General features: G+C 36.0%; 1 protein-coding gene across 1 annotated transcript in view; it reads right to left on the reverse strand.

Moving 5' to 3' along the window:
- MPP7 (MAGUK p55 scaffold protein 7) overlaps nt 1-24,040 on the reverse strand; it is a 144,300-nt gene that overhangs the window by 61,224 nt on the left and 59,036 nt on the right. Inside the window, exons 5-6 of the mRNA XM_072329434.1 lie at nt 23,333-23,451; nt 1,620-1,697 (exon numbers count right to left, since the gene is read on the reverse strand). Coding sequence (XP_072185535.1) covers nt 1,620-1,697; nt 23,333-23,451 — 197 coding nt within the window. The remainder of the gene's footprint in view (nt 1-1,619; nt 1,698-23,332; nt 23,452-24,040) is intronic.

Genomic DNA, 24,040 nt, shown 5'->3' on the forward strand with positions numbered 1-24,040 from the left:
TGCCCATAAAACCACACAAAAGCGAAAACAAAGTGCCTGCAATAGGATCATTAAAGAAAAGCTATGCTTGGAAACAGCAGTTGTCTGAGATATCCATGTCCCAACATACGTATGTTTGAAAAATACTGCCATGTATAAGTATGCATAATAATACATCCTCAGAGTAAGGAGGAAAAACACCTGACCTCTCTTAACTGAGGAGTGAGAGAATAGTTCAGTTTGGGGATATCCAACACTATATATTTTAAATGGAGCTGAACAAGGAATGAGGTTGCTCAGCATTTCTGAAAAGATCAAGAACTATGTTTTGCATCCAAAAATAAGAAATGATTCTTATTAAGAATTTTAGCCCAGAGATCCATAAAACAAATGTTAACAAGGATTATTAATATGTCATCAGGAACTTAATGAAGAGAATTTCAACCGGGTTTCTAATTTTCAAAATTACTATCAACATTATTCAAAACTACTTGAAGGTTAAAAAAATATTACTAATATATGCCTGATGTCAAAACTGATGCATTATTATATTTGGTCTGTTATGGGATACAGCTCTCCTCCTACTGAAGTATGATTAAATTACATTATATCCCTTTTTCAACAGACTTCAAATGTTTAATTTAGTTTTTCCTTTAAAATGTTATCATTCTACATTTATAACATTAACAATTTGTATAATTTCAAAAGCTACGAATTATATTAAAAATTGGTTACGATTTTAAAACATCTATAACATATTTGAAGTTTCAAACGTGCCGTATTTGAAACAGATCCTAATGATACCTGTGCACTTTTCCAAGAAAACAACCAGAGATCATCAGGTGCAACAAAGATCTCTGGATTTCACCTAAACCACAGTTTATTAAACATTTCTCTGTCCTGGCCTACCTCAGGTTCAGTCATAGTTTATACAGGTGTGTGCACAATTCATCTGAATCCTAGAATTAACCAAATAGAAAGAAATGGCTGGTTGGATTTTTTTACTTTTTTTTTTTCTTTAAAATAAAAATTATAGTAACAGGAAATTAACTACTCCATCAATGGCGAACACTTCTCCCATTTATTTTTTGGTTATGAATGTAATTTGGAAAGCTCCAATATCCATAAATCACTACTGTACTTTCTTTTAAATAACTTTTGTGTGTTGTTTTTTGATTGCTTTGTGTTGTCTTTCTTTTAACAAGCCCTCTTCCTAAGCTTTTCATACGCTCCATTTCTGTAGTATTATCTATCATTTTTCATGCTCTGTCAGCAGCACTGCTATCTCATTTGTCTTTATTTTTCCAAAGCATTCCTCTCGTCTGTGACTTTCTCACAACACTAATAGCTGACAGCTTTTTCCCTCCCAGTAGAATTCCAACCTGTAATTTCTATTACGTAGTTACTACAGCAGAACAAGAGGCTATCTAACATGCAGTGTTTTCATAACAGGCAAGTGAATAAAAATCAAAGTAATATCAGCAACAAGCCCGGTGATGACAGCACCTTTGGAAACATTTGCAGCTTCTTATGATTTCAGCTCAGAGGATTACATTCATATGTTTGCACTATGAGGAGCTCTGCTTGCAGACAGTTTTTTGGGAGACTTGGTACCAGTGATCTCAGCAGGGGACACTTACATCATCTGCCAAGGCTGCTGCACCGTGGAGGATGGGCACAGGGTTCTGTTTTTCGTAATAATGCAGTTTTTCATGAATCTAGAAGACAATAATGCAAAATGATCAGTTTATTTAGCATCACAAGAAACATTACAAAACATCCCTGTTGAGCTACCGATCCGCTGAGTGCCTGTAACTAGAGAAACATCCTCATAGTAACCTACAGGCAGCAATCATGTACATGTAATTCATCATCATCCTCTGCTGAAGTGCTAAGAATATGAAATCAGATGGAAAAAATGCTCAGTATGTCGACCAACCCACAGAAAAACTAAACATTTGTGATTTTTCTCTCCCAGCTTTCTATGTCCATATTTCTAACTCACTGCTTTAAGTATCAATTACATTTTATATTGCTGCTGAAAACACAAAGCATAAAGTGTTTATCCCCAAGATGGATATAAAAAGCCCTGTAAATTATGATTTATGAAGTGAAATAATAGCCTGCCACCCACATCTTGACAGACAGCTTGGTGGAGTGGCTGCCGTCATTAGAATAATTCAGAAACAAGGGTAAAGTAGTGCTAATATGAACTCTAACACATCTGAAAGAAAAATGCAGTCCTTCAGCAAGTTCAAGTCAGTTAGGAGCATGTAAAGTTTTTAATGAGGAGTTATCAACATTAAAAATGCAGCATGCTTTGGTTCTCTCAAAAGGGGAAAGGATATACCATCACTTAAATATACAACTTCTTCCCTCCTCCACAAGTCACTCATTTCAAAATTCAGATTTTTTCCAGTGTGAAAGCTTAAATGAGCCAAAATACTTCAAAGCTTCTAATAAGTTTCTTAGAAGTTATTTCAGAATGACACAGAGTGATATATTAAGCCTCCAATTTCATTTACACGATTTTCCTCAAGATACACAGATGTACAAATCTGAACTCAGATGAAAAAACAGAAGACAATAGTAGTCTGAACTGATGCAAATGAGTCTCACCCTGAGATTACTACTTCAGTCCTGCTGCTTTGAAGAAGGCATGGCCACCAGATGCTTGGAGGAGTTGCAGAAGCAGCAGTGTTTGTGCTTGGCAAGGGGATATGAGGTCTGGCAAGGAACACTGGACGCACAACTCTGCTGAGGAGCCCTTTGCATCCTTGGGGCATGGGACCCCCGATGATGCCTTGCAGTTCTCCCCAGCCCCTTCTTTGGGATTCCATCTGAGCGCCCAACAACTACATCCGCAGTAAGGTCATGCCATGCAAATGATGCTTGTTGTTTATATTGTCTTCTGATGGTCTTCATAAAAGTTACTAAGCCTATACTCATTTTTATTCATTTAACCAACAGGACTAAAGGTCACCCTGAAGTAGAGGCCATCTGATACATGTTGATGCAATGTGGCATAACAAGATCCAAGCCATAGATGATTCCTTCATCACTTTCGTAACCAGTGTAAGATGATTTCTCTATGTGGCTTACTAAAGGACTGAAGTTCTGAAATGCCAAGATGGAGCATGAAGAAAAAACACTGTAAAATGTAAAACGATCTCCTCTGAACAGTTAGGAGGAACTAAATGCAAGGCAGCATTTTCTCTGGAACATGAGTGAATTGTATACAGCTTATGTAGACACTGTTTACTCTGAAAAGTAAAAGCAATCCATATTGGACAAAGTATAAGTGACTAGAAAACTTCATATTTCTAGCATACAACGCACACAAAGTAAACAAAACAAGGAGCAGCAGCTCCCTGAGTTCAACAGAAATTTGATTTTCTTAGACTGTGAACTTGAGTGACTAAAAGGCATAATAAATTAAACTCAAATCCATCACTTTCTTGACTGCTTCGATCAACATCTTGATTTTGTCCAAGCTGAGCTTCCATCAACTTCAAGGTTAGAAGCTGGCTCCTCTGCTACCTTCTTGCTCAAAGCAAACAGAGAAGCCACTTCTAATGAAGCAGGTTTTACAATGGACAACCTGAAAGCATCTTTATCAGTGAAATTTTAAAAGATGACAGGACATTCACATAAAATGTGTTATAAAATTGTAAATTTATGCAACAAAGACAAGATTTACAAGAGAAGGTACAATGTAACTTCAACAAAGGAATAGCTCTCCCCACGGCCAGCAAAAGACTGAAAATAAATGCTTGTTTTCCCAACAGTGGATATCAGAATTCAGCCAATCATTTAAGAAAATCAGTAAGATTTTAACTGATTATGGAGGAGTTACAGATTGTAACTGCCCAACCAAGTCTGCTGTAAACAACCACAGCTAATCAAGGAAGTGGGAAAATCTACCTGTAACTACAGAACAGTTCCGGATATTGAGTTTTCATAGATTGGAGTTTTACTCATTTGCTGTAATGGCACTACGACTGCTTCCACTGAGAAACCTTACACGTTCTCTGGAAGATGACAACACACCCTCAGCACTCTTCCATGCAAGTTGCAACACAGGTGTGGTTTTCTTCTGAAAACCTCTGATGTGATTTAATGGGCACTATTTTGCCTTGTTTGCTAAGTGAATCGCAGCATGCTTTTAAATCAGATCTGTACGCAGCAATATCTTTCACTTCTTTGTAATATGAAGGAGTTGCATAAGCAAATCTTAAAAGAACACTGTTCTATGTACAAAGCTGCAATCGGTACATGATACAGGGGTTACTTTTCAGATGAGTATAAAATAAACATTATATCATAAAAACTTCCTAGTGCCCTCCTACAGATACCGCCTACCTCTAACTTCTGGATAACGATGCATTCATAATTTATGCAGTGCTTACATATAATTGCTTCCTGAATGCACTAACACAGGAACTCTGGTGCAATTCAATCAGCAAAGAGAAAGTTTCAGCTAGCCAAAAATAAGCTTTCAGGTAGCTCCTTCTCTCCAAGTGTCCAGAAATGCATTTCAAGATGACTTGCTCCATAACTTCCCCACAGATCAGGGTAAGGCTGATCCACTTTGCATTGTCATCCTGTTTTGAAGATGGATGCAGCACTTGCCTTTCATCTGGTATTTTTCAAGGATAGTGCAAACTTGTACACTCGCCTGTAGCCTTTGAAATTCCCGGACTTCAGGGTGATGGATAACTGCATTTAATTACTATTACCTTCAAAAACCTGACATTTGCACTACCAAAGTTTCTGGAAACTTCTCCACAGTCTATCTTGCAGCTAATTATTTCTCAAATTTGAGATTTGTAAATCATGCTCATGTATTCACAATTAATACTGTATTTCCAATATTCAATGCTTACATAACTAGAATTTACCTTTTTAATATGTAGATTTAGTGGCAGCATTAATGAGAATTAAGATAGCTCAAGCTCTGCAAACTGAGCTGAAAAGCAAAACAACTGTGGTGCAAGCACTGTGCCCCTTTGCTAGTGTCACTGAACAAAATGTAGCAGTAGTACAGATTACAGCCATCCTGTAACACTTCTGAGAGAAGTACGGGAGTTGATTCAGTACGGAAGAAGTGAACGCATTTATTATGTAGAATAAAGCATTTTGTATTTGCAATCATCAATTTGAGCTTCATTCAAAAGTATTCTATTTAATAGGAAAGCCAAAGTTACCTTGTATTTTGCTCTGCTGTCCAGTAACTTTAATGCTACTGTCATCTCTCTAGTAGAAAGCTACAGAACCAATGTGGAGTCTGAGTAATGCTTTAAAGAACAGAAAACATAGTACATATGTTTCGAATTCTTCTGACATTTAAATGTAAAGCTGGGACCCTGAAAGTGTGTCTTCACAGATGAGACAGAGTCTGTTAAAGCAAGAGTTACATACTGTAAATAAAGCATGAAATGCCGTTATACTGAGCAGATGGCTAAGTTGCTGGAGGTTTGGTTGTTTTTTTTTTAACTTATTTATTGTTAAGATTACCTATCCCCTCCACTGTGGGGGTCTTTGAGTACATGTAGGAGGCTCTGCAAACACTGACAGTCAACTCAATCCAGAGAAAAATTCCAAAAGGGAGGAACAAATATTTGCAAATTTATACAGCTTTGGCACTTTTGCAGGCAAGTGAAATTGTGTCTGGATTCTCCCAAAGAGATTGAATTAAGATTTCTATAACAAAGTAAAGTGGAAGCAAGTTTTCTGCAGTGTCCCTAGCCTGGAAGATTTCAAAATCCACAGAGAATGTTCTGAGTCAGAAAAGCTAGTACTCTGAGCAAAGAATCCTACCACACAAGTTTAGTTTCTTCTTCAGATTTCCTGCATTTGCCTGACAAAACATAGGGAAGAGGATAGCCCAGCTCCTATGGGGATGGAATCCCCTTAATTCAATAATAATTCTAATAATATTTGGTGGAGTCTGATTCAACTGAGTAAGCAGGACTTTTCTGGAATGCTTTACACAGACAAAATAGTGATTTCAAAGCCACAAACAACATACCAGGATGGGTAGCCCTGTAGCTGTCCTACCATCTAAGGTTTATCAGAAACCCAACATAAAGTTTTCACCTACTGAGTTTCTGGCAAACTTAAGTTGGAGCACCAAAACGGACCATTTCTGCCTAGGATTCCACACACACACAAAAAGATAACATCAGGCACATCACCTCCTTTTTCTGAACTTGAAGAAATATATTCTTTAGCTGTTTGCTGGACTTACTGCTTCCTGCATAAGAACAGAACATTTTTAAAGGAAACTGAAACTGGAGTTCATTGAAGCTTGTTAGGAAAAAAAACAAAACAAAAACAAACAAACAAAAAAAAAAAAAACAGCTTCTCCTCAGTGCCAATGAGCTACACTAAATGCCAAGAACTGCTAAAATTAATGGAGTTTGAAATGTTCTGCACACTGAAGCAAAATAAACTTTCAAAACAGAGCCAGAAGTCTAATAATTAGAAATAATTCATTGTTAGCAGCTCATCTTGTTTAGTTTCATCAGAAAGAAATCCAGCTCCTGTACTGATTACTGATGCTTGCTGACACAAACCAAAGCAGCACTAGCTGAAAAGGTAGCTAATTGCTTTAAAAATGCACTCCAGATCTGAACTGGAATGCTACATCCACTAAGCCCTGAGATACATCTAGAAGAAAAGCTCTGAGAATATTGTTGTATAAAGTCTGTAAGAGTAGAAGAACATTTCCCTCAACTGCTCTCTTTGTCACATAATTCCCAGCATATCAACAACAGAAGTATCTGAAATAAATGCCCTGAAAAAAGCCACACAACTTCTGTGCCATTTGGTTAGTTGTTTGCATGGATGCATGACGAAAGATTCTCTTACATGGAGAACCTGTTAGCGATTCACCAAAATTTCAATTTAAGGCATGGTTTACATCAAAGTCTTTAATTCCACTAGTGGCACCACAAACCAGGGAGATACGACTACAGAAAGGAGCATGTTTAACTGAGAAGTCACAATACATGTACAGAACGGCAGAAAAAAGCAGAAGAGAAACTTGTCAGGCAATCAGTGCTCATTTTGGCTTCACATGTCCTGCATCTGTATTGACGGGAACAAGAGAACTCATTCCAGAACCAAACTTCATGGCACACATAACCTCAAGGAACACATTTATGAATAATACCGATGTTGATGCAGATTTCAAGATGAGGATTAGGGTTTCATTTGATCACTAATGACACTAGTTAACTTTGGGATTTAGACAGTGAGTTTACTGTCTAAGCTCACTAACAACTTTGAGTCAAGGTAAAATGAAATACTTAGATGAAAAAAGAAATGAAGGTCTATCATGAAACAAATGAAAATAGCTACAAAAACATTGCAGAACTACAATTTCATCTTATCGTTGTTGAAAGAGCATGCATGTTTTGCTTGATGCAGCTTTCATTAAAACATCATTTAATTCCCTTGTTTTCTCCTCTCAAAAATCTTACATATCAGATGAAAGGAGCCAGAATAATCTTTTTTTTTCCCCTTATTTTCATCATTTTGTGGGTGTCTGAAAGTCTGTTTACACAATACAGAAATATGGGCTGAATGCAAAATTATCCATCTTTTTCCAAACCTTCCTATTGTACTTATCACTGCAGCATTGCCATGCTAATGAACATAAATATAAGAACAACTTTGTGCTATGATGAACATATGAAGTATAGGAAAACTAAACAGTAAATCAAATGCAAATTCACATCAAATGCTCAACACATTACCTTAAAAACTGGCTTTCTCAGAACACATATAGCTTTTAAATCAAATTCTACTCAGGCCAATTGACTTGAATTATAGTTAAGAGGCACAGAACATTGCTAAGAATTTATCATTATGTATTTTAGAAAAGACAAACAAAATAAAAATGCATAAATCATAGCTACCTACTCTAAGTTTGTAAAAAAAATTTCATTCCCAGTAATGATATTAAATTGCCTCAAATGTAAAACAAAAGTTCCAGGATATGAGCCAATATTATAAGAGGGTGAGTAACTGATTTCCCACTTCACCACCACATTCCTGAATGACAGTCTGTCAGTTCTCCATCTGTAAAATGGAAAAGTAGCATTTCCTTCCTCAATGTGTAGTTAAAAGCAAGACCAGGTAACTACTATGCAAACAGAGTGCCACAAATGTACTTTTGTTTGGGTACCACAGAATGTATTGGTGTAGCTAATGAAGAGCAAACACATTCATCAGGAAGCAAGGAACAGATGAATCTTAAAAGTTTTACATTTAATATGGAAATTTCACCAACAAGATTCTGCATAAACATACAGAAAAGGAACAGAACAATCTGAGAAAACAAAAGAGGCCATGTAAAAGACAGCAACCTCACTTAACCTTTTCTTTGCCCATAGCCATGTAATCAAAGGTAAGATCTCCAGATTTCTAACAATACACTACAGGTATGGTTTGCTCATGAACCTAAATTCTGCCAACAGTCCTTCAGGGCACCTCCTCAGTGATGTATGTACTAGGCACAAAATATGCAGGGCACACAAACACAAAACAATGAAGTATGGAAAACCAAATTAGTGCCCAAGTGAACTAGAGGGTGCTTCCTACAGTAGTTTCTTTCCTTTTTTAGTGCTTTTCCTAACCAAGAAAACGTTAAATGGAGAAAAAACATGTGGGCAGGTGGTGGTTTATACAAAACCATACCCTATAAGGAGACTGTTGTGTAATTCATTCATGCAGTTAAATACACAGCTTGGCTAGACAACTTTAATGAGTATCAGTATTTTCTCATCAAAGGTTCTCTAACAGCAAGCAAGGAAAGAGGGATCCTCAAGGGGTCACAGAAGTTCATGCAGCTACCTGAAGGAAAATAGTTTGTAATTAACATTTGCTAATAATGTCCACTCTGAAAGATCTTAACTGCACTTACCATTAGGAACATTTTCCTACTGTCTAACTTCTTTTTACTTCGCTGTAAATTGATTTCCAAACTTCTCATCGTATGCTGGAGAACAGATTAGCTGCTTTGGCTTTTAATAACCTCTTCAACATAAAAAATTTACGTACCTCTCCAGTCATCTTTAAGTTAGACTCAAACTCTTTCAGTGTCCCCTAATGGATCATGCTTTGCAGACCTGTAATCATTTCAATGGTTCTCTTCTGGAATTTCTATACTCTGCTATTCTGTATTCTACTTAATTAGTGACTGTACTTAATCTTGAATAAAGAAAAAGGAAAAATTCTTATGCTTCCTATTTTGACTTCTACTTTCTCATGAGGCGTCTGTTTTTCAGGCTGTTGCCTTACCTTTTTTTACTTAACTACTGATAAACAACAGTATGTCATCTAGTTTTCATTCAATTGATTGTTGTAATTGAAGAAGGATGATATAACTACTACGGTTAAAGGTTAAAATGGCAATTTGTATTTCTGTATTCATTGTCTTTTACAAAAAGAGCAATTTATTATCTTTGTGACTTTAATCCCTTTATAACTTAGCTTGTGAGGTGTTGCTGTTTTTTCCTTTCATTTTTAAAAGCTAGTGTTTTATACACACATACATATTTAATTCATTTAAAAGCTATCTTACTTACCACATCACAAAAAAGGAGAAAGAGACTAAAGAATTGGAAAATTTGGGTCTGAATGAATATGCAAGCATATGGTAATAAGACTAATACATTAGCTATTTTATTTTTGCAATGTCAAGCAGAACAGATTAAATGTTGGCTGCAACCCCACATATTCCTTGCAGAGTTTCTTAAAATGTTTATTTTTCTGTTAGAAACACTTTTCACTTTGAATTCATTGTTTCTTATACAATAAAATAAAGCTGCTATTATATGAGATTTCACAGACTTCATTCAAACACGCTTTTTTTTCAGTCAGTAATAAGAAAAGGTTTTGATGACTTTGCTTATAGGAAGAGTGTCCCTAGGTAGGCAGAGGAAGTTCAGACCAAAGCCAAACAAGTTGCACTAGCTCCAAAATAAATTTTCTTGCCCCTTTAGAGCCAAACAGCTTACATGGCTACCGTGTACAGTATTTCCAAAATTGTTTTTCTGCACTTTTAACCCCATTTCTAAAGGAAAGAGCATAAGAACAATTCCAAATTTGAATGAAGCCACTCTCTTGTGTGAGGTAAGGACATTAAGTTCTCAAAGAATTTTTTTCTGTTTAAGAAAAAGAGAACAAACAAGAACATCAAACTCGGTATTCTTTGAAACAACTAATCTTCAAACAGAAGCCCTTGGATTTTAAAAGAACCCCTTGGTTTTAATGCACTGCCCTTCAGAATGCACTTACAATTAAAACAAAATAGGAACAATAAGCTAATCACATACCCACCTGAATTTGCTAAAATAAAAGTAAATCAATTCTTTGAAAACAATACACCGGTATATACAAAACCTGGTAAAAGTTTCAAGAAAAAATTCTGAAAAGTAAAACTGAAGTCGACCAGGACACCAATGCATTAAATGCCCTTTGCACTTTACAGCCCTTTACACTTCTGTCTATACGCTGCCATTCAAAATTACACTGCACACCCACCACCCCTTTTATTGCAACTTTAGTAGACATCACTTCTTGAATAAAGGTTACAGATTTAAAAGAAATAGAGATTTTGGGGTGGGGTCACGTCAGTGTCTTTCCTTCCAACTCTTCCTCCCATGAAGACAATGACATGGCCCCGAGTGCTGGAATTCAAGGAGTGTTTGGACACCATGCTCAGACATCGGGTTTGGGTGGTGCTGTGTGGAGCCAGGGGTTGGACTCGATGATCCCTGTGGGATTTCTATGACTAATAATGGTCACAAAATGTACTTGATTTTCAAACCAATACTACTAAAATGACTTCTAATCTGAAACACACGCACACGCACACACATATATACTGTAACCTCAATATTTTTTTACATTTCAGTTTCTGATAGTGAGATGAATACTGTAATGAATTATTTTACTGACATAAATGTTATATAAACAACATGTCTTGCTAAGTAACTTATTTAAATATACTTTTACTTAAAGAACACTTCATGCAAGCAGGAAAGAAATTACAACTCCTTCTGATGCCTTTCAGTTTTGAAGAAATGCAACTCAGTGAAATTACACAGAAAGTAATGAAACCCAGATGGAAATAATCCTTACAGCAACAATCAAACAGCTGATGTTTCTACAATGATTCTAAATAGAAAACTTGAGGAAAATCTTATTTTATTCAGGACACCAATGAACTTAGGCTGATCAGTATATTTATATTGCGTATGTATCTATATAGTATCGATACAGTATATAGATATACATATATATGTATTGAAACACTTAAGGCATAAGGACTTCTTTTTCCAGATTTGAGGATAGTCTTGATACTACCCTTCTAGATTGTATCAAGTGCATGTGTTTTAGTTGTGCAAAAAAAGACTTGTAAAACGCATACCAAACCAATGTGAAATATTATTATGTGTAACAAATAAAACAATTTGATCTAAAACATCAGAACGGAAGTTTGGATTAGATGATCTTGTAGGTCCTTTCCAACCCTGTGATTCTATGATTTCTTCAAGTCTTGGTACCTGTCAGATGTTAGGAAACACAAAAGTTCCTTCAGCTTTAACAGAAGTTTTTTTAATGGCATTAGTGCTGCTGTTCTTACGTAACGCAAAAGGCAAAACTTTTGTTAGGTGAGTTAGAATGTAAGGATCTCTAAAGTTTGAGAGGAGGATTTCTGTTTTTTCTGTAACCACCGATCTTTGTGACAGAATAACAGCCGTTTTTGAACATGAGTTTCAGATTTGCACATTTCAAAGAAAAAAAAAATCCTCTCTCTTTCAAAAACAGAAATAAATAATTGTACTGTTTATGTGAAGGGATAGAAACACACCAGATGCAGCTAGAAAGTAAAGAGAAAGACCACACTGACAACTAATTGATTGTGCTTTGGAAGTTATCATTATATGAAGTTCTCCTTAGCTCAAAATAGACAGTAACAATTGTAACCTTACTTCTGACAGACATACAAGAAAACTGCAATCCCAAACAACTTGTGACTTGTTATTAATTTGATTATTTAATTCAGCAACTTAAAACAGAAAAAAAAAAAAAACAACAAGAAAAAAACCTAATAATATTACACATTTTCCCAATGCGTTACGCTAGTTTGATGATTAGTAAGGAGTCAAAAGGTGAATTTGAATGTACAGTGCTTTCCACACCAATGCTAACATCAATTTATGTTAAATTATTCCCAGAGTCAGTGTACTTCAGTGGCATCATACCAACAATATGGAGAAATTGCTTAAAACAAGACAATACAAAAAAAACAATCAAACAAACAAACAAACAAAAAAATCAGAAGAAATAAACATTTCCAAATACAGAAGCAACCACGATGTTGCTGGTTTTCGTTTTGCTTCTTTAATGATAAACAAGTGTATAGTTCCAATGTACCAATTACAGCTGAAGATGATTTAAAGTGGGATATATGGAAAGCTGAGAATTGTTGCAAGTCTGCTAGGAAGGAATGAGCGGGAGCACTACACGAGAAGAGCAGGTAGTCTCAAGATCACTGCTAGCAGGATTACTTAAAGGCTAGGCTCAGGATCTCATTTAGATCCTAAAATATACATGCCTAAATTGAATACTTTTAATAAATGCCCATTTCTTCAGAAAACAACATCAAAAAGAAAGGTTACAAATATTAATAGTAAAAGGTTCTCATTTGCCCAGTAATCTGTTTAACATGTAAACAACTTGTTTTTGTAATCTTAATTCCTCCCGATACCACAGTTTTGAAGCACTCGCCGCAGTTTTGAATTGAGGACTTTACTTCTGCACAGTTACAAATAACCTAATTTGTGTTTCATTTTTCCAGAAGTAAATGATTTCCACTGTTTGGTTAACAATATAAATCTACAGCAAAGAACTTTCTTAACCTTTCTCACTAAGCGAGCAGCTCCCTAATGTGAATAATGGCTAAACTGCCCTCCTCACTGACCGATAGATTTTTCAGACTCCGCCCACTTCACATCCAAGATTTTACACAGATCTGACTGAACATTACTGAAAGAAAATAGACAACACACAGGATTCTCTATGACTTCATTATGACTATTGTTCTCTGTGACTGCAAAAGCTTGGCACAAGCCTGTGCTTTTTCACTTTCAGTATTCAAGCAGAGCATACTAAATTGAAATAATGAAGAATTTGATTTATTCCTGCCTAGTACAGTGAACACCACCCTTACCTTCCTTTAGCCAAGATCCAATGCCATTCATGTTCCCTGAAGGATATCACTTCTATACAGTTTATTAGACAGAATTAAACTATTCAAAACTCAACAAGCGTTAATTACAGATAGGGACATTCATCCTCTGAGTTAAATGTGTGCACACGCACATATATTTATCAATTAGCACCATCTAGTGGGGTCAGTACAATTCATGCAATATGAAAAGTACGTCACTCACCATTCAGGTTTTCCTAAATTCTCTGAAGTGCGTTACAATGCAGCACAGGTTACGTAATTAATAAGTCTGATTCAGGAAAAAACATTTCCTTTTAGTTCGTAACATTGTATTACTCCATTAAAATTATATTTTAAGGAAGTGCTGACACTAAAAGCTGCTTGTACACAAACATGGAAATCTATTAATTGCAAGAAAACCACAAAACCTTCAGACATTCCTATATGTGCAAAACACAATTGAGTTTCTGTTTTCTACTTTGACTCCTCTGTTCTCCTATCAGAAATCTAAAGACTGGTGGATTTTTTTCAGAAGAAGCTCCTATGAAGGACGCAAACACAGAAAAGAGCATTTATTTAAGGAATATGAAAGTCTTCATCATCAGAACACAATTATGCTGTAAACACAACTTTTGATAAAGTCTGATGAAAGCGCCACAGACACTGGATCACAACCCGAAACGCTAATGGAACTACAGATTAAATACCCAGAAACTAACTTCAGAAAACATCCTAGTATTTGATTTAAAAGTGATCCCTTCCATTAAAAACAGATGCTCAGAACTACCCATGCTCATTTATACTGTTCCTCAAATATGAGATCTAGAAATTGATTTTCTGGTCAGTTTTACATTAAAAGTTGTGGGGACTTAAGTTGTGCATCTTAATAATGCTGAAGAATTTCGAACACCAAAGTTACCAGTAGCAGAACCCCTATGCATCAGCTGTATACAACAAATCCTCACCAATCAAAGCAGCAACACATGAAGGTGATTAAATGCAATACTTCAAAAGGCCAGGCCATATTGGCCTCTGCCAACAGCCAAACTACAGACTTTACCGCATCTTTCTTTGTGCTTCCTTACAGTCCAGGTTAAATAAATAAAACAAGATGGGAAACAAAGCCAACTGACCAAGAGTAAATATGTGCTTATGAGCACTAGAATTCAGAGCAGAAAATTCAAGTACTTGCTTAAAGGCTCTTTAATGAAACTACCACTATGAAAACTATCAAGAATACCTACAATGCAATGCTTTACATTCTCGTTTTACTTTGTTTCTGAAAAACAAATGTCAGATAGTTAGCAATTTTCCAATCAGATCACAACAAATTAAGTGCAGTGTGGACAATGGGGGAACACACCTTTGGTGAAATCCCAGACCTAAAATTAATATGAAAATTTCAATTTGTAAATCTTAAAAAACAAAGAAGCCAAAAAGAAAAATAAAAGAAAAAAAATCAAGCTAGCAAACAAAAAGATATATGTAGTGGCTATAGTAAAGGATGGTCTGTTCTTCTGGACTCGGTACTAGGTGTAAATTTTTGTTTCTTGAGTTAAAACTCAGGAAAACAGAAAAAAAAAAAAATGTAGATCTAGAGGAAAAAAATCAAGATTGATAAAAACCATCAGTACAATTTTTAAGGTTATTTGAACATTATATTTTACACTTAACAGACTAAGAAACTGCAGATACTTACCCACCTAAATTCAGCTGAGCTCCCCTACCAAAACTGATTATCACTCAGTGAGACTGAGAATAAGAGGTCACTTAACAACATTCTTAAAGGTTTGGAAAAACAGTAGAAAACCAGAAATAAGTAAAAATCAGCATGATATAACCAAAGAGAAGTCACCACAGGTTGGTTATTAAAGTGTTATTAATGATTACTGGAGTGTTATTAAAGCGTTAGCAGGAATATTATAGGGAAAATAAAGGCACAATGTAAAGGAAACAAAGAACTGTCACAGAGTAAAAAAAAAACACTTTGCAGTATAAAGGTAAGCGTAAAATAATCCAGTTCTAAATGAAAAGACCAAAAGACATACTCAGAATACAAAGACAGCAGGATGAGGAAAGAAGATGCAATCAAGCTGTGGTTCTTACTCAAGTGGTTACCTGATATGGAACAAAGAAAAAAAATGATTTCCCCTTTGGAAGAAGATAATAATAACAATATAATAATTTGGGCAGATTGTTAGTTAGAAATTCCTAGAAAGTGATATTTCAGGATGAAAGAGCACAGTCATAAAACTACACGTATTTTGTTGCATGGCATGCACTATGGCATGATTCGTAGTTAGCAATTCTGTGATTAAGAGCGCACCAAACTTCAATATTCCATCTCATTATCTCAGATGCCAGAGTAGCATGATTATAATCATGGGTTACTTTTTTTCCTAGAATGTTTGGAACTTGGAAATTCAAAATCGTAGGCTGATTTATGGTTTCATCCTGATTAAAGCTGGGTGTATCTGTAGTGTCACTGCTAGACTATTTAATCACTAAATCTCAACAAAAGCTGCTCTTTTCCATGAAATCCAATCTGCAAAGTGCATTAAAATTCAAAATGTTTTATGAAGATGATATCCATGCTAAATGTAAAGCAGTAGCGAAGCTACCCTGTGTAATCGCTAGATGGCCTTCAGAGGTACCTTGCAACACAAACCACTCCATGATTCCATGATAAATGAATGTAAGTGTACATCGGTGCACTTTACATCATGTACATCGGTGAACGTGTGTGTACTTTACTAGTAAACTTTAAGCTGGACTAGGCAGTGAGAGGAAACCTTCATCTCCGAGGACTCAAGGACTGAACCAGTGTCTGGGTAAAGTATCATGGCTATTTTGTTGGACTCAGCACCAGCAGTGACATTTGAGGAATCTGTGAACACAGGTGTACTTATAAACATAGAAAGTTCTGAGGGTTTTTGCTGATGAACTCCAGCCCTGATCAGCTGGAGGGAAGGAAAGCAGACCAAACTGTCTGCTTTTCTCTTTGTATCAGACCAGTTGGCATTTCGGTGAGTAATGGCACTGCTCTTTTTGTTAGAATCTCTATGGCCAGCTGAGCACCTGGGAACACGCATCCAGCTTTACTACTGGTTGGATCTGCAAAAGGGAACAGCAGAGGCTTCATCCGTTGGATCAGGACTAAGAATTGAATTCGTCATATTTTACAACTATTACATCCCATCCTTCTTATAACTCTTGTGATATTTTTGCACTCCAGTAGTTAAAACTGTCTGTTCTAAAAACAAACATAGTCCAAGACAGTAACAAAAATAAGTAAACAAATAATTTAATAATTAGGCACACCCTTACATGATCTTCTACAGAACTCAATTTTTCTCATCTGCCACAAAAAAAAAAAAAAAAAAGAAAAAAGAAAAAAAAAAAGAAAAAAGAAAAAAAAGAAAAAAAGAAAAAAAGACTCCAAGTCCAAAAGAAAAGAATGCTGTAAAAAACAGCTTAAAATGACATTATCATTGGATATGTTGGATTTGTCCAACTACTGAGCAGCTTTGAGACCTTTAACTGGCCTCAGTATCAAACATAAAGCACGATTCACTTTGGTTAAAGAAATATTATGTAAGCTTTGTAAGACAAGAAAAATCTGGATATGGCACAAGTTTTGTCACCAGGCTGGTATACTGCCCCTCTGCAACAACCAGATTACAAACCATTTGTCTTAGAAGGATTTGGATTCACTTCTTAATGTCTAGAGCATTTTGGCTGGATTTCTGCTACTCTTTGGAGGTTTCCCAGCAGAAACTTTAAATCAATTACTACCGATTCAAAAAATGCCTCCGTCTGGAGTTTAACCTAAACCAAAGCTTTTTCACATTCCAAAGCACTGATTAATTCACAAGTTTCAAGTAGTAGTCATAGACCAATATTTCACACCTCTGATTTAATAAGCTTATCTCTTTTATTTTTCATTTCAAATCTTTCTTGGTATACCATACTTGCAGAATCTCTTATCTAGCCCAACTTCTACAGCTTTTATGAGACTGAAACTGTCAACAAGCCCATTTAATTGCAACTTTAGATGGATTTTTTAATTATTATTTTTAACAACATGGGCTGAAAGGAGGATATGTTGACAAGAACAAGACTTCCTTACAAAAATCTAGAAGAAAATTTCAAGTCTCTACTATTAAACACATTAGCAGCTCTGGTGCAGAAGCTGCAAGATGCTGGTGATAGCGAATATCACAACTTGGGGCAGAAGCTGGCACTTTCTATTAAACTTCAACCAAGTACAAAGTAAAGCATACAAAACAAAACAAAACAAAACAAAACACTAGCTGCTTCCCAGCGAACAAAGTACAGCCAAAACACAACTAGTTCCTTTGAATCTCACAAATGATTCATGTTTGTCCACGACTGCACTAACACATCCATTTGGCACTAACTCGATGGGCATTTTCTCTGAAAGAAGGTTACACTGACCAATGCTAAACTTGACCACTTTTTCAGTAAGTGGAGGTCTTTCACTTTAATGAAGGCACAGATAAGCCCATCTGTGTGTGTAAATATGAATGTGGAAGGTAAAAACTGTTTTTCATCTGAGAGAAACTCCTACTGTAGTACATGGAAAGTTTGAGGTTTTAGCCAGGAATTAAAACAAAAGCATTTTTGCTTGTGACCTGCTTGATCAGTTATCTCTTGATGCACTGCATGTTTACACAATGAGCATGCAGGCAAATGGGAGGGGTCAACACATACATGCTCCATCCAGAAACTCCCCATCACAACAGCAGAAGTGTTTGCTCGATTGCCTGGCTGCTACTTACCTTTTCCTTGAATTTTCCATGGCAATGAAATCAGTCTGAATAAAGTAAAGATCCTGTAGTATTTTCTATAAAACTCCAGTTGCCTTATTTTGATTAATCTGATCACTGTTCCCATGGAAAGTAAGTTTAAAGGCAGCTGATTGCCTCCAGCTAAAAGTGATCTCTTTACTTGCACATTTCAGCTGCTGGCTATTGAACAAGTCTCCAAAAATCACTTTGGCTTCAAAGTTACACTTTAAATTCACATGGCATTTCATATGGAATAACACCTTGCATTACATTTTTTGCATGCAATAATTTTGATGGAAGCAAAATGACTCAGTGCTTCGATGCTAATTACTCCAAATATAAGTGCAAACTGTTGTCAGATACCATCAGGCTTTCTTACGGTGTATATTTTTCTTCAGTAGCTTCATCTTTTGGTAAGTAGGAAGCATATGATCAAGCCTTGGTATAGTATACAACTTAGATCATTACCTTCAAATACTTTGGATGAGAAGAGCACCGAAATTCTGTATGTACAGACCAAATGACCTGGATTTGAAGAATGACAAAGAACTGCCTTCTATTGTCTAGTCCATCAGTATTAAAGAGTTCAACTTTAGTAAATTCCTTCTCCCCCCTCCTAAAATTGTAGAAGTTTTTAAGCCTGCCTAGCTTAAATCTGCTCACTCTTTGGACAGCCAGCATGACAAGAGTGAGAGCTTTATTCAGAATTCATTCCTTTTCAGAATTAAAGATGTAACACTAACATAAGAACCAATCTTTCTCTAGAGCATGAAGAACAATTACTTTTCATTGGCCATGAATTGGTCCCAGCTGCCAAGCCCCACACTCCCACCTCCTCCTCCAGATGGCCAGGTGGTAAATGCTTACTCACACCACCTTCTCCTTCGTTTTCTCCCCCATCTCCAAAGTAAACAGCAGAACTTCATAAGAACTTTCAGAACTACAGCCTGTTCCCATTACCTGGGAGGTACAGCTTTTTAAAAATAAATATGATTGAAAACACTGCAGTAAAGAACCCTAAGGACTGTGAATACCAAAGCTATATTGTAGTGAATGAGCTATCAGCTTCAATAATTCCATCAGCTCCAAGGTGGTCTGTACATCTCTCCAGGTCTACAACACTGTCCCGTGAACCCACAGTCCACTCACTGAGTTAGATTTAAGGTTACGGGCCTGCAACCTGCAAATCTCCAGTCACACTTTCCCTTCTATTTTTTTCAGATTTGCTGTCACTGGATAATGCAGCTCCTTTGAGCTCCTCCTAAGCTACATGCTTATGTCTGCCCTGAAATCAGAAATGCATTTTACCATTCCCTTACAAGGTACATGTATGCAAGCAATCAAAGCCTCTCACAAAGCACGCCCTTCTCTGTCCATACAACAAAGCAATTAACAGGAAAATGAAAAGTTTTTTGTGAGCTGCAGAAACAGTTTCAAAGAAGACTGTGCAAAGATTACATACAATTCAACAGAAAATACACACAAAGAAAAAAGTAATCAGAAAATAACGAATATGCTACAAGTAAAAAGTATTTTAATAATAGCTTCTAGCTTGAAGCACAGAGACAGTCAATATCAACATCAAAGGTTGCCAACTGCTACATCTAGATCAAGCACTAGATCAGGTTGCCCAGGGCTCCATCCGGCCTGGCCTTGAACATCTCCAGAGACAGGACATCCACAGCCTCTACGGGCAAAGTACAGAATTGGCTAAAGAACCGTGAGTGCTCTGAGCCAGCCAAAGCCAATTGGTAAAGTAGAATTGGTTAAAAAGTATTTTGATAACAGCCTAACAGATAGGCTTACTCTGTGTTTGAGCATTACATATACAATGAAAAATGTTTAAGGCTACATTGAAAGCAGAAGCATCATCTTGGAGCTTAGCATATAAACAGTAAAATATGTGTCCAGTGCACTAACAGAAAGTAAACATAGATGGAAATTCTTGTAGCTCCTCTAAAAATAAGCTAAAGGAGAAGTTAAAACATACCTTTATTTACCTTTGTTCCTCTAATAATCCAACACAACCAGTGTACTCATGTCTAGTTAAGATTTCAACTAAGCTAGTGCTCGTAATTATTCAAAGGATCATCTCTTCGTGATCCTTTTCTATAAATCTCTACAGAATTATTGGGATCTCTACCATATTAAAAATAAGGAGAAGTCTGAAGACTTTTGATAGAACTTAAGAAAGTTATGTGATAAGACAAGGAAGTAACAAATTGAGTGAAATGGAGACAAACTTTGAACATCCACTATGCAGAGAGTTTACTCTTTCAAACAGTCACCAATGGTTGTGGGTTCCTTCTTCTCTATACTTTGTAATCTAAAATCTAACCAACAGATTCTTTCATTGAGGATGGGAAAAAAACAAAAAACAAAAAACCAAGGCAAAAAAAAAAAAAAGTAAGACCAGTTGCATCAGTTTTTGCTGGTTTTACTTACTACAATAGGAATGTAGTGTAGGGAACTATCCAGTATTTGCAGGGTAATGGACTGGATGATCTAATACAACTTTTCCATTTCTGACTTCTTAGAACAGCTCAGGCTGATCCAAGCTCACAAAAAGATTTCTATCCAAAAGTACTGAATGAAGAGAAATCCAAGGCAAGGTTTGGGGCTGGTATTGTTGTCGGTTTTGTTGTTGTTGTTGTTGTTGTTGGATTTTACCCTTTTCAACATTAAGACAGCCAGAGTAGCAAACCATATATCATACCACAAAACACTAGGATTATTAAATGCCTGTAAAACTTAGAATATCTGTACAAAAGGTAGAAAGTTCATTTTATTCTTTTCAAGCATTTTGGAGCTTGGATATCCATTTTAAACCCTGGAAAAACAGCTCTTCTTTGATAATTGCAAGTATTAAACAGCAGAGTATGATGCTCAGCTTTGAAATTTTCATTAAGCAGTGTGTCTATTTTAAACTGAGAAATACCAGTGCAGAATTGGTAGCAGACCAGCGCTAATTTTCTTCCAATTTATGAAGTTTAAAACCCTTACATACCATGATCACAACATCTTTGGCTCTAAGCTAGTGCTTCTTTTTTATTACAAAATATCTGTCATCATTCTCTGCCTGACAAATTGAAAACATTTGTCTTTGCAAGAACAGTTGACGTTAAGAAGTTACTGCTAGGAAAAACAGTCTCTCAAATAAGATACCAGAACCCAGAAAGGTTTGGCACTTCTGATGCCTTGTAACAGAGAAAAACTATGGCAGATGAGATCTTCTCTTTTTCTCTTACAGTTCCATTCCAGACAAGCTACTCACTGCCTTTTCTGAAACTTGATAACACAGTGAATAATCCTTCTAAAATGAGTTAAAGGTCAAATACATGCTATGTTTCAGATAGTCTTGGGACACAGATATGAACTAGATAACCTTTTGAAAGTTCTTCAGGCACTATTTTCTATAACATGGCCATCACTAACTGAGGTCCTACATCCTTTGATGTGAACTTTAGTCATTCTAGATGCTGATAAAAGCCTCAGTTCTTATAACTAAAAAAGCTGTTTTCTGAATAAAATTAGGATGCTGTATTAAAGAATAGGCATAACTAGTAAACAGTAAGGATGCAACTTCAAGAAATAAATCTATTTTAAGACTACATGAGACATAAAAGCTCGCAAGTTAGGAATTATGCAAAGATTTAATTCCTGATCTTAAAATCTACAAGATAAATAATAAAGACGGTTGGAATATTTCAGTGACTTCTTGTAACTGCAATGAGATCTTCATTCACTGAAGCCCAAAATTTCCCAACTGCCTGAAGAACCCTTTCTCATTGTCAATGTTTGTTTGTTTGTTTTTCCTAATAAGAACAATCCATCCTGCAATAGCAAACAATTAGGGCTCGCCACTAGTATGAGAGCACTTTTCCAAACTGACACTATACTCGAGTGCCATAGTTACAGTTGTGTTGTGATTGTTTTCTTTTTCAGGAAGAGACAAAAGGGAGTGTGTGAATAAGTTCAAAAGGTTAAGATTTTTACTCAATACAAAATGAAAAGCAAATGTTGAAATTTTAATGTTTCACAGATCCACACTCATGTTCTAGACAGCCTTCTTTAATTTCCAACCCAAAATGAAAACTAATTTAGCTCCTGACCTAACATTTAACTTAGATTCACACTGCTGTCAACCTACATTAGGAACATAATCAGTGTTTCTTTCAGTGATCTTCTGCTGAATCAAAGCAGCGAGAAGCCTGGGAATCACCACGCTTCAGAAATTTTGATTAAATTCTTGAGACAAGTGAGTACAGAAAAACATCATTCCTTTGTTTGTTGCTTTTGTGTACTTGTGTTTATTTTTATATGTAATTTCACAGCTAATTTGAAAATCGTGGCCAAATTCCAACATTATCAAATATTTTCTGGAGTAAGATTGCTGAGAGGTTACATCAAAATAACAGCTTCAGTGTTAAGCCTCCTCTAGATCAATGACTGACAACTGCAACAAATTCTACTCAACTACTTCCAAGTCTGGATATATTCAAGGTATGGGTTACCAACAGTTACTGACTCATTTGAGAGCTAAGGATTTCCTTACAGCTTGAATTAGCTCTGTGCTAGTGACCTGAGCCACATTTACCATTTTAAAGGAGTGGAACATTCCTAATCAGCTGATTGGTCCCATTTTTCTTCTTTAAGGAATTTCAGTATTATTGGGGTTACCCTACATACTTCCACAGCATGCTTTGATCCCTCATCGCTGATCATTTTTGTAGCAGGACACTCCACTAAAGTATTCTTCCAAACTTATTTCAGGTCGTACTTTAGTCCAACGTATTTATGTGCAAAACAATTTTAAATGGAGGCAAGCCAGCAAAAGAAACAGCTTACTAGAATTTCAGTTGACTTTGTTAAAGGAAATTATTTTAAATTAATGTGGCTACTGAACTGTTGCCATACTTGACCTCAGAAAATATATCCCTTCTAATTTTTGCTGTGAACATTTATTTATTTAAGCTAAACTCCAGGTCTTGAATGTTGACCATAAAGAAGGTTCATATTTCCTGCTACTATTCCTTACTCTTTTTCTAAACAAGGGCAAACAACATATGTTTGCTGCATTAGCATTATGCTGCCAAAACATCACTCTTAAATGAAATCATTTATGTATTTTTGGTAGAATCTTATTTAACAACTTCCACTCTGACAGAAACAGAGTTAAAACAAGGCTGTTTTGTTTTCACTGAGCAAGTTTTATCACTGGTTTACTAGATGGCGCTCAAAACATTTTTCCATATGCTCTTCTCAAAGAGAATCTGACTTAAATGTGGTTTACCTTCACCAGTGAATGAAGGCTTTTTTCACCAAACATATCCCAGAGGAAGGTCAGGTCTTCCTGGCTGTCCACATGTGGCTGCAGCTGGGCTGGCAGTGCAGCCAGCAGTTCATACAGACCTATAAAATGAAAATAAAACACAAAGTGTAATCTAGGGGTGATCTCATTAATTTCACTTAACAGTTCTGTGTAATTGGCTGCCTGGAGCATGTCATTTTAACTGAATAGGGAGCCTGGAGTATCCAGCATAACATTACCTTGTAGAACTAAAAAGAACATTTTTTTAAAATTACTCAAAAGAAAGTATTAGCAGTGTACTTTTTACCTTGTCACAGTTGTTGAGCTTCTATATCCATATGTATTTACACAGGGTTACAGAGAAATTCGTAAAGGTTTTGGGAGGGAAAAAAAAAAAAAAAAGGACAAAACGAGAAAAAAAACATACATTCCTTTGCTTAATCGTTATTCCATTTCCCTTGATGTTAGCCAAAGAGTGAAATGAGTCATGAATAGGAAAAACTTCCTTAAAAGAACAGAAACTGGATAGGGTGGTCCATTAAAAAAGGGTTCGTGGTTTCTCTAAATATTTCTTGCTAATATATTGCTTAATATATATATATATATTTTTTATCCCGTGTTCAGTAGGAACCCAGAGCAAGACAAAAGGAAGTTATGTGTTACGCTATTAAACCTGGAAAAACAAAAACA

This window comes from Excalfactoria chinensis, chromosome 2, assembly GCF_039878825.1.
Source record: "Excalfactoria chinensis isolate bCotChi1 chromosome 2, bCotChi1.hap2, whole genome shotgun sequence".
Classification (NCBI taxonomy): domain Eukaryota; kingdom Metazoa; phylum Chordata; class Aves; order Galliformes; family Phasianidae; genus Excalfactoria; species Excalfactoria chinensis.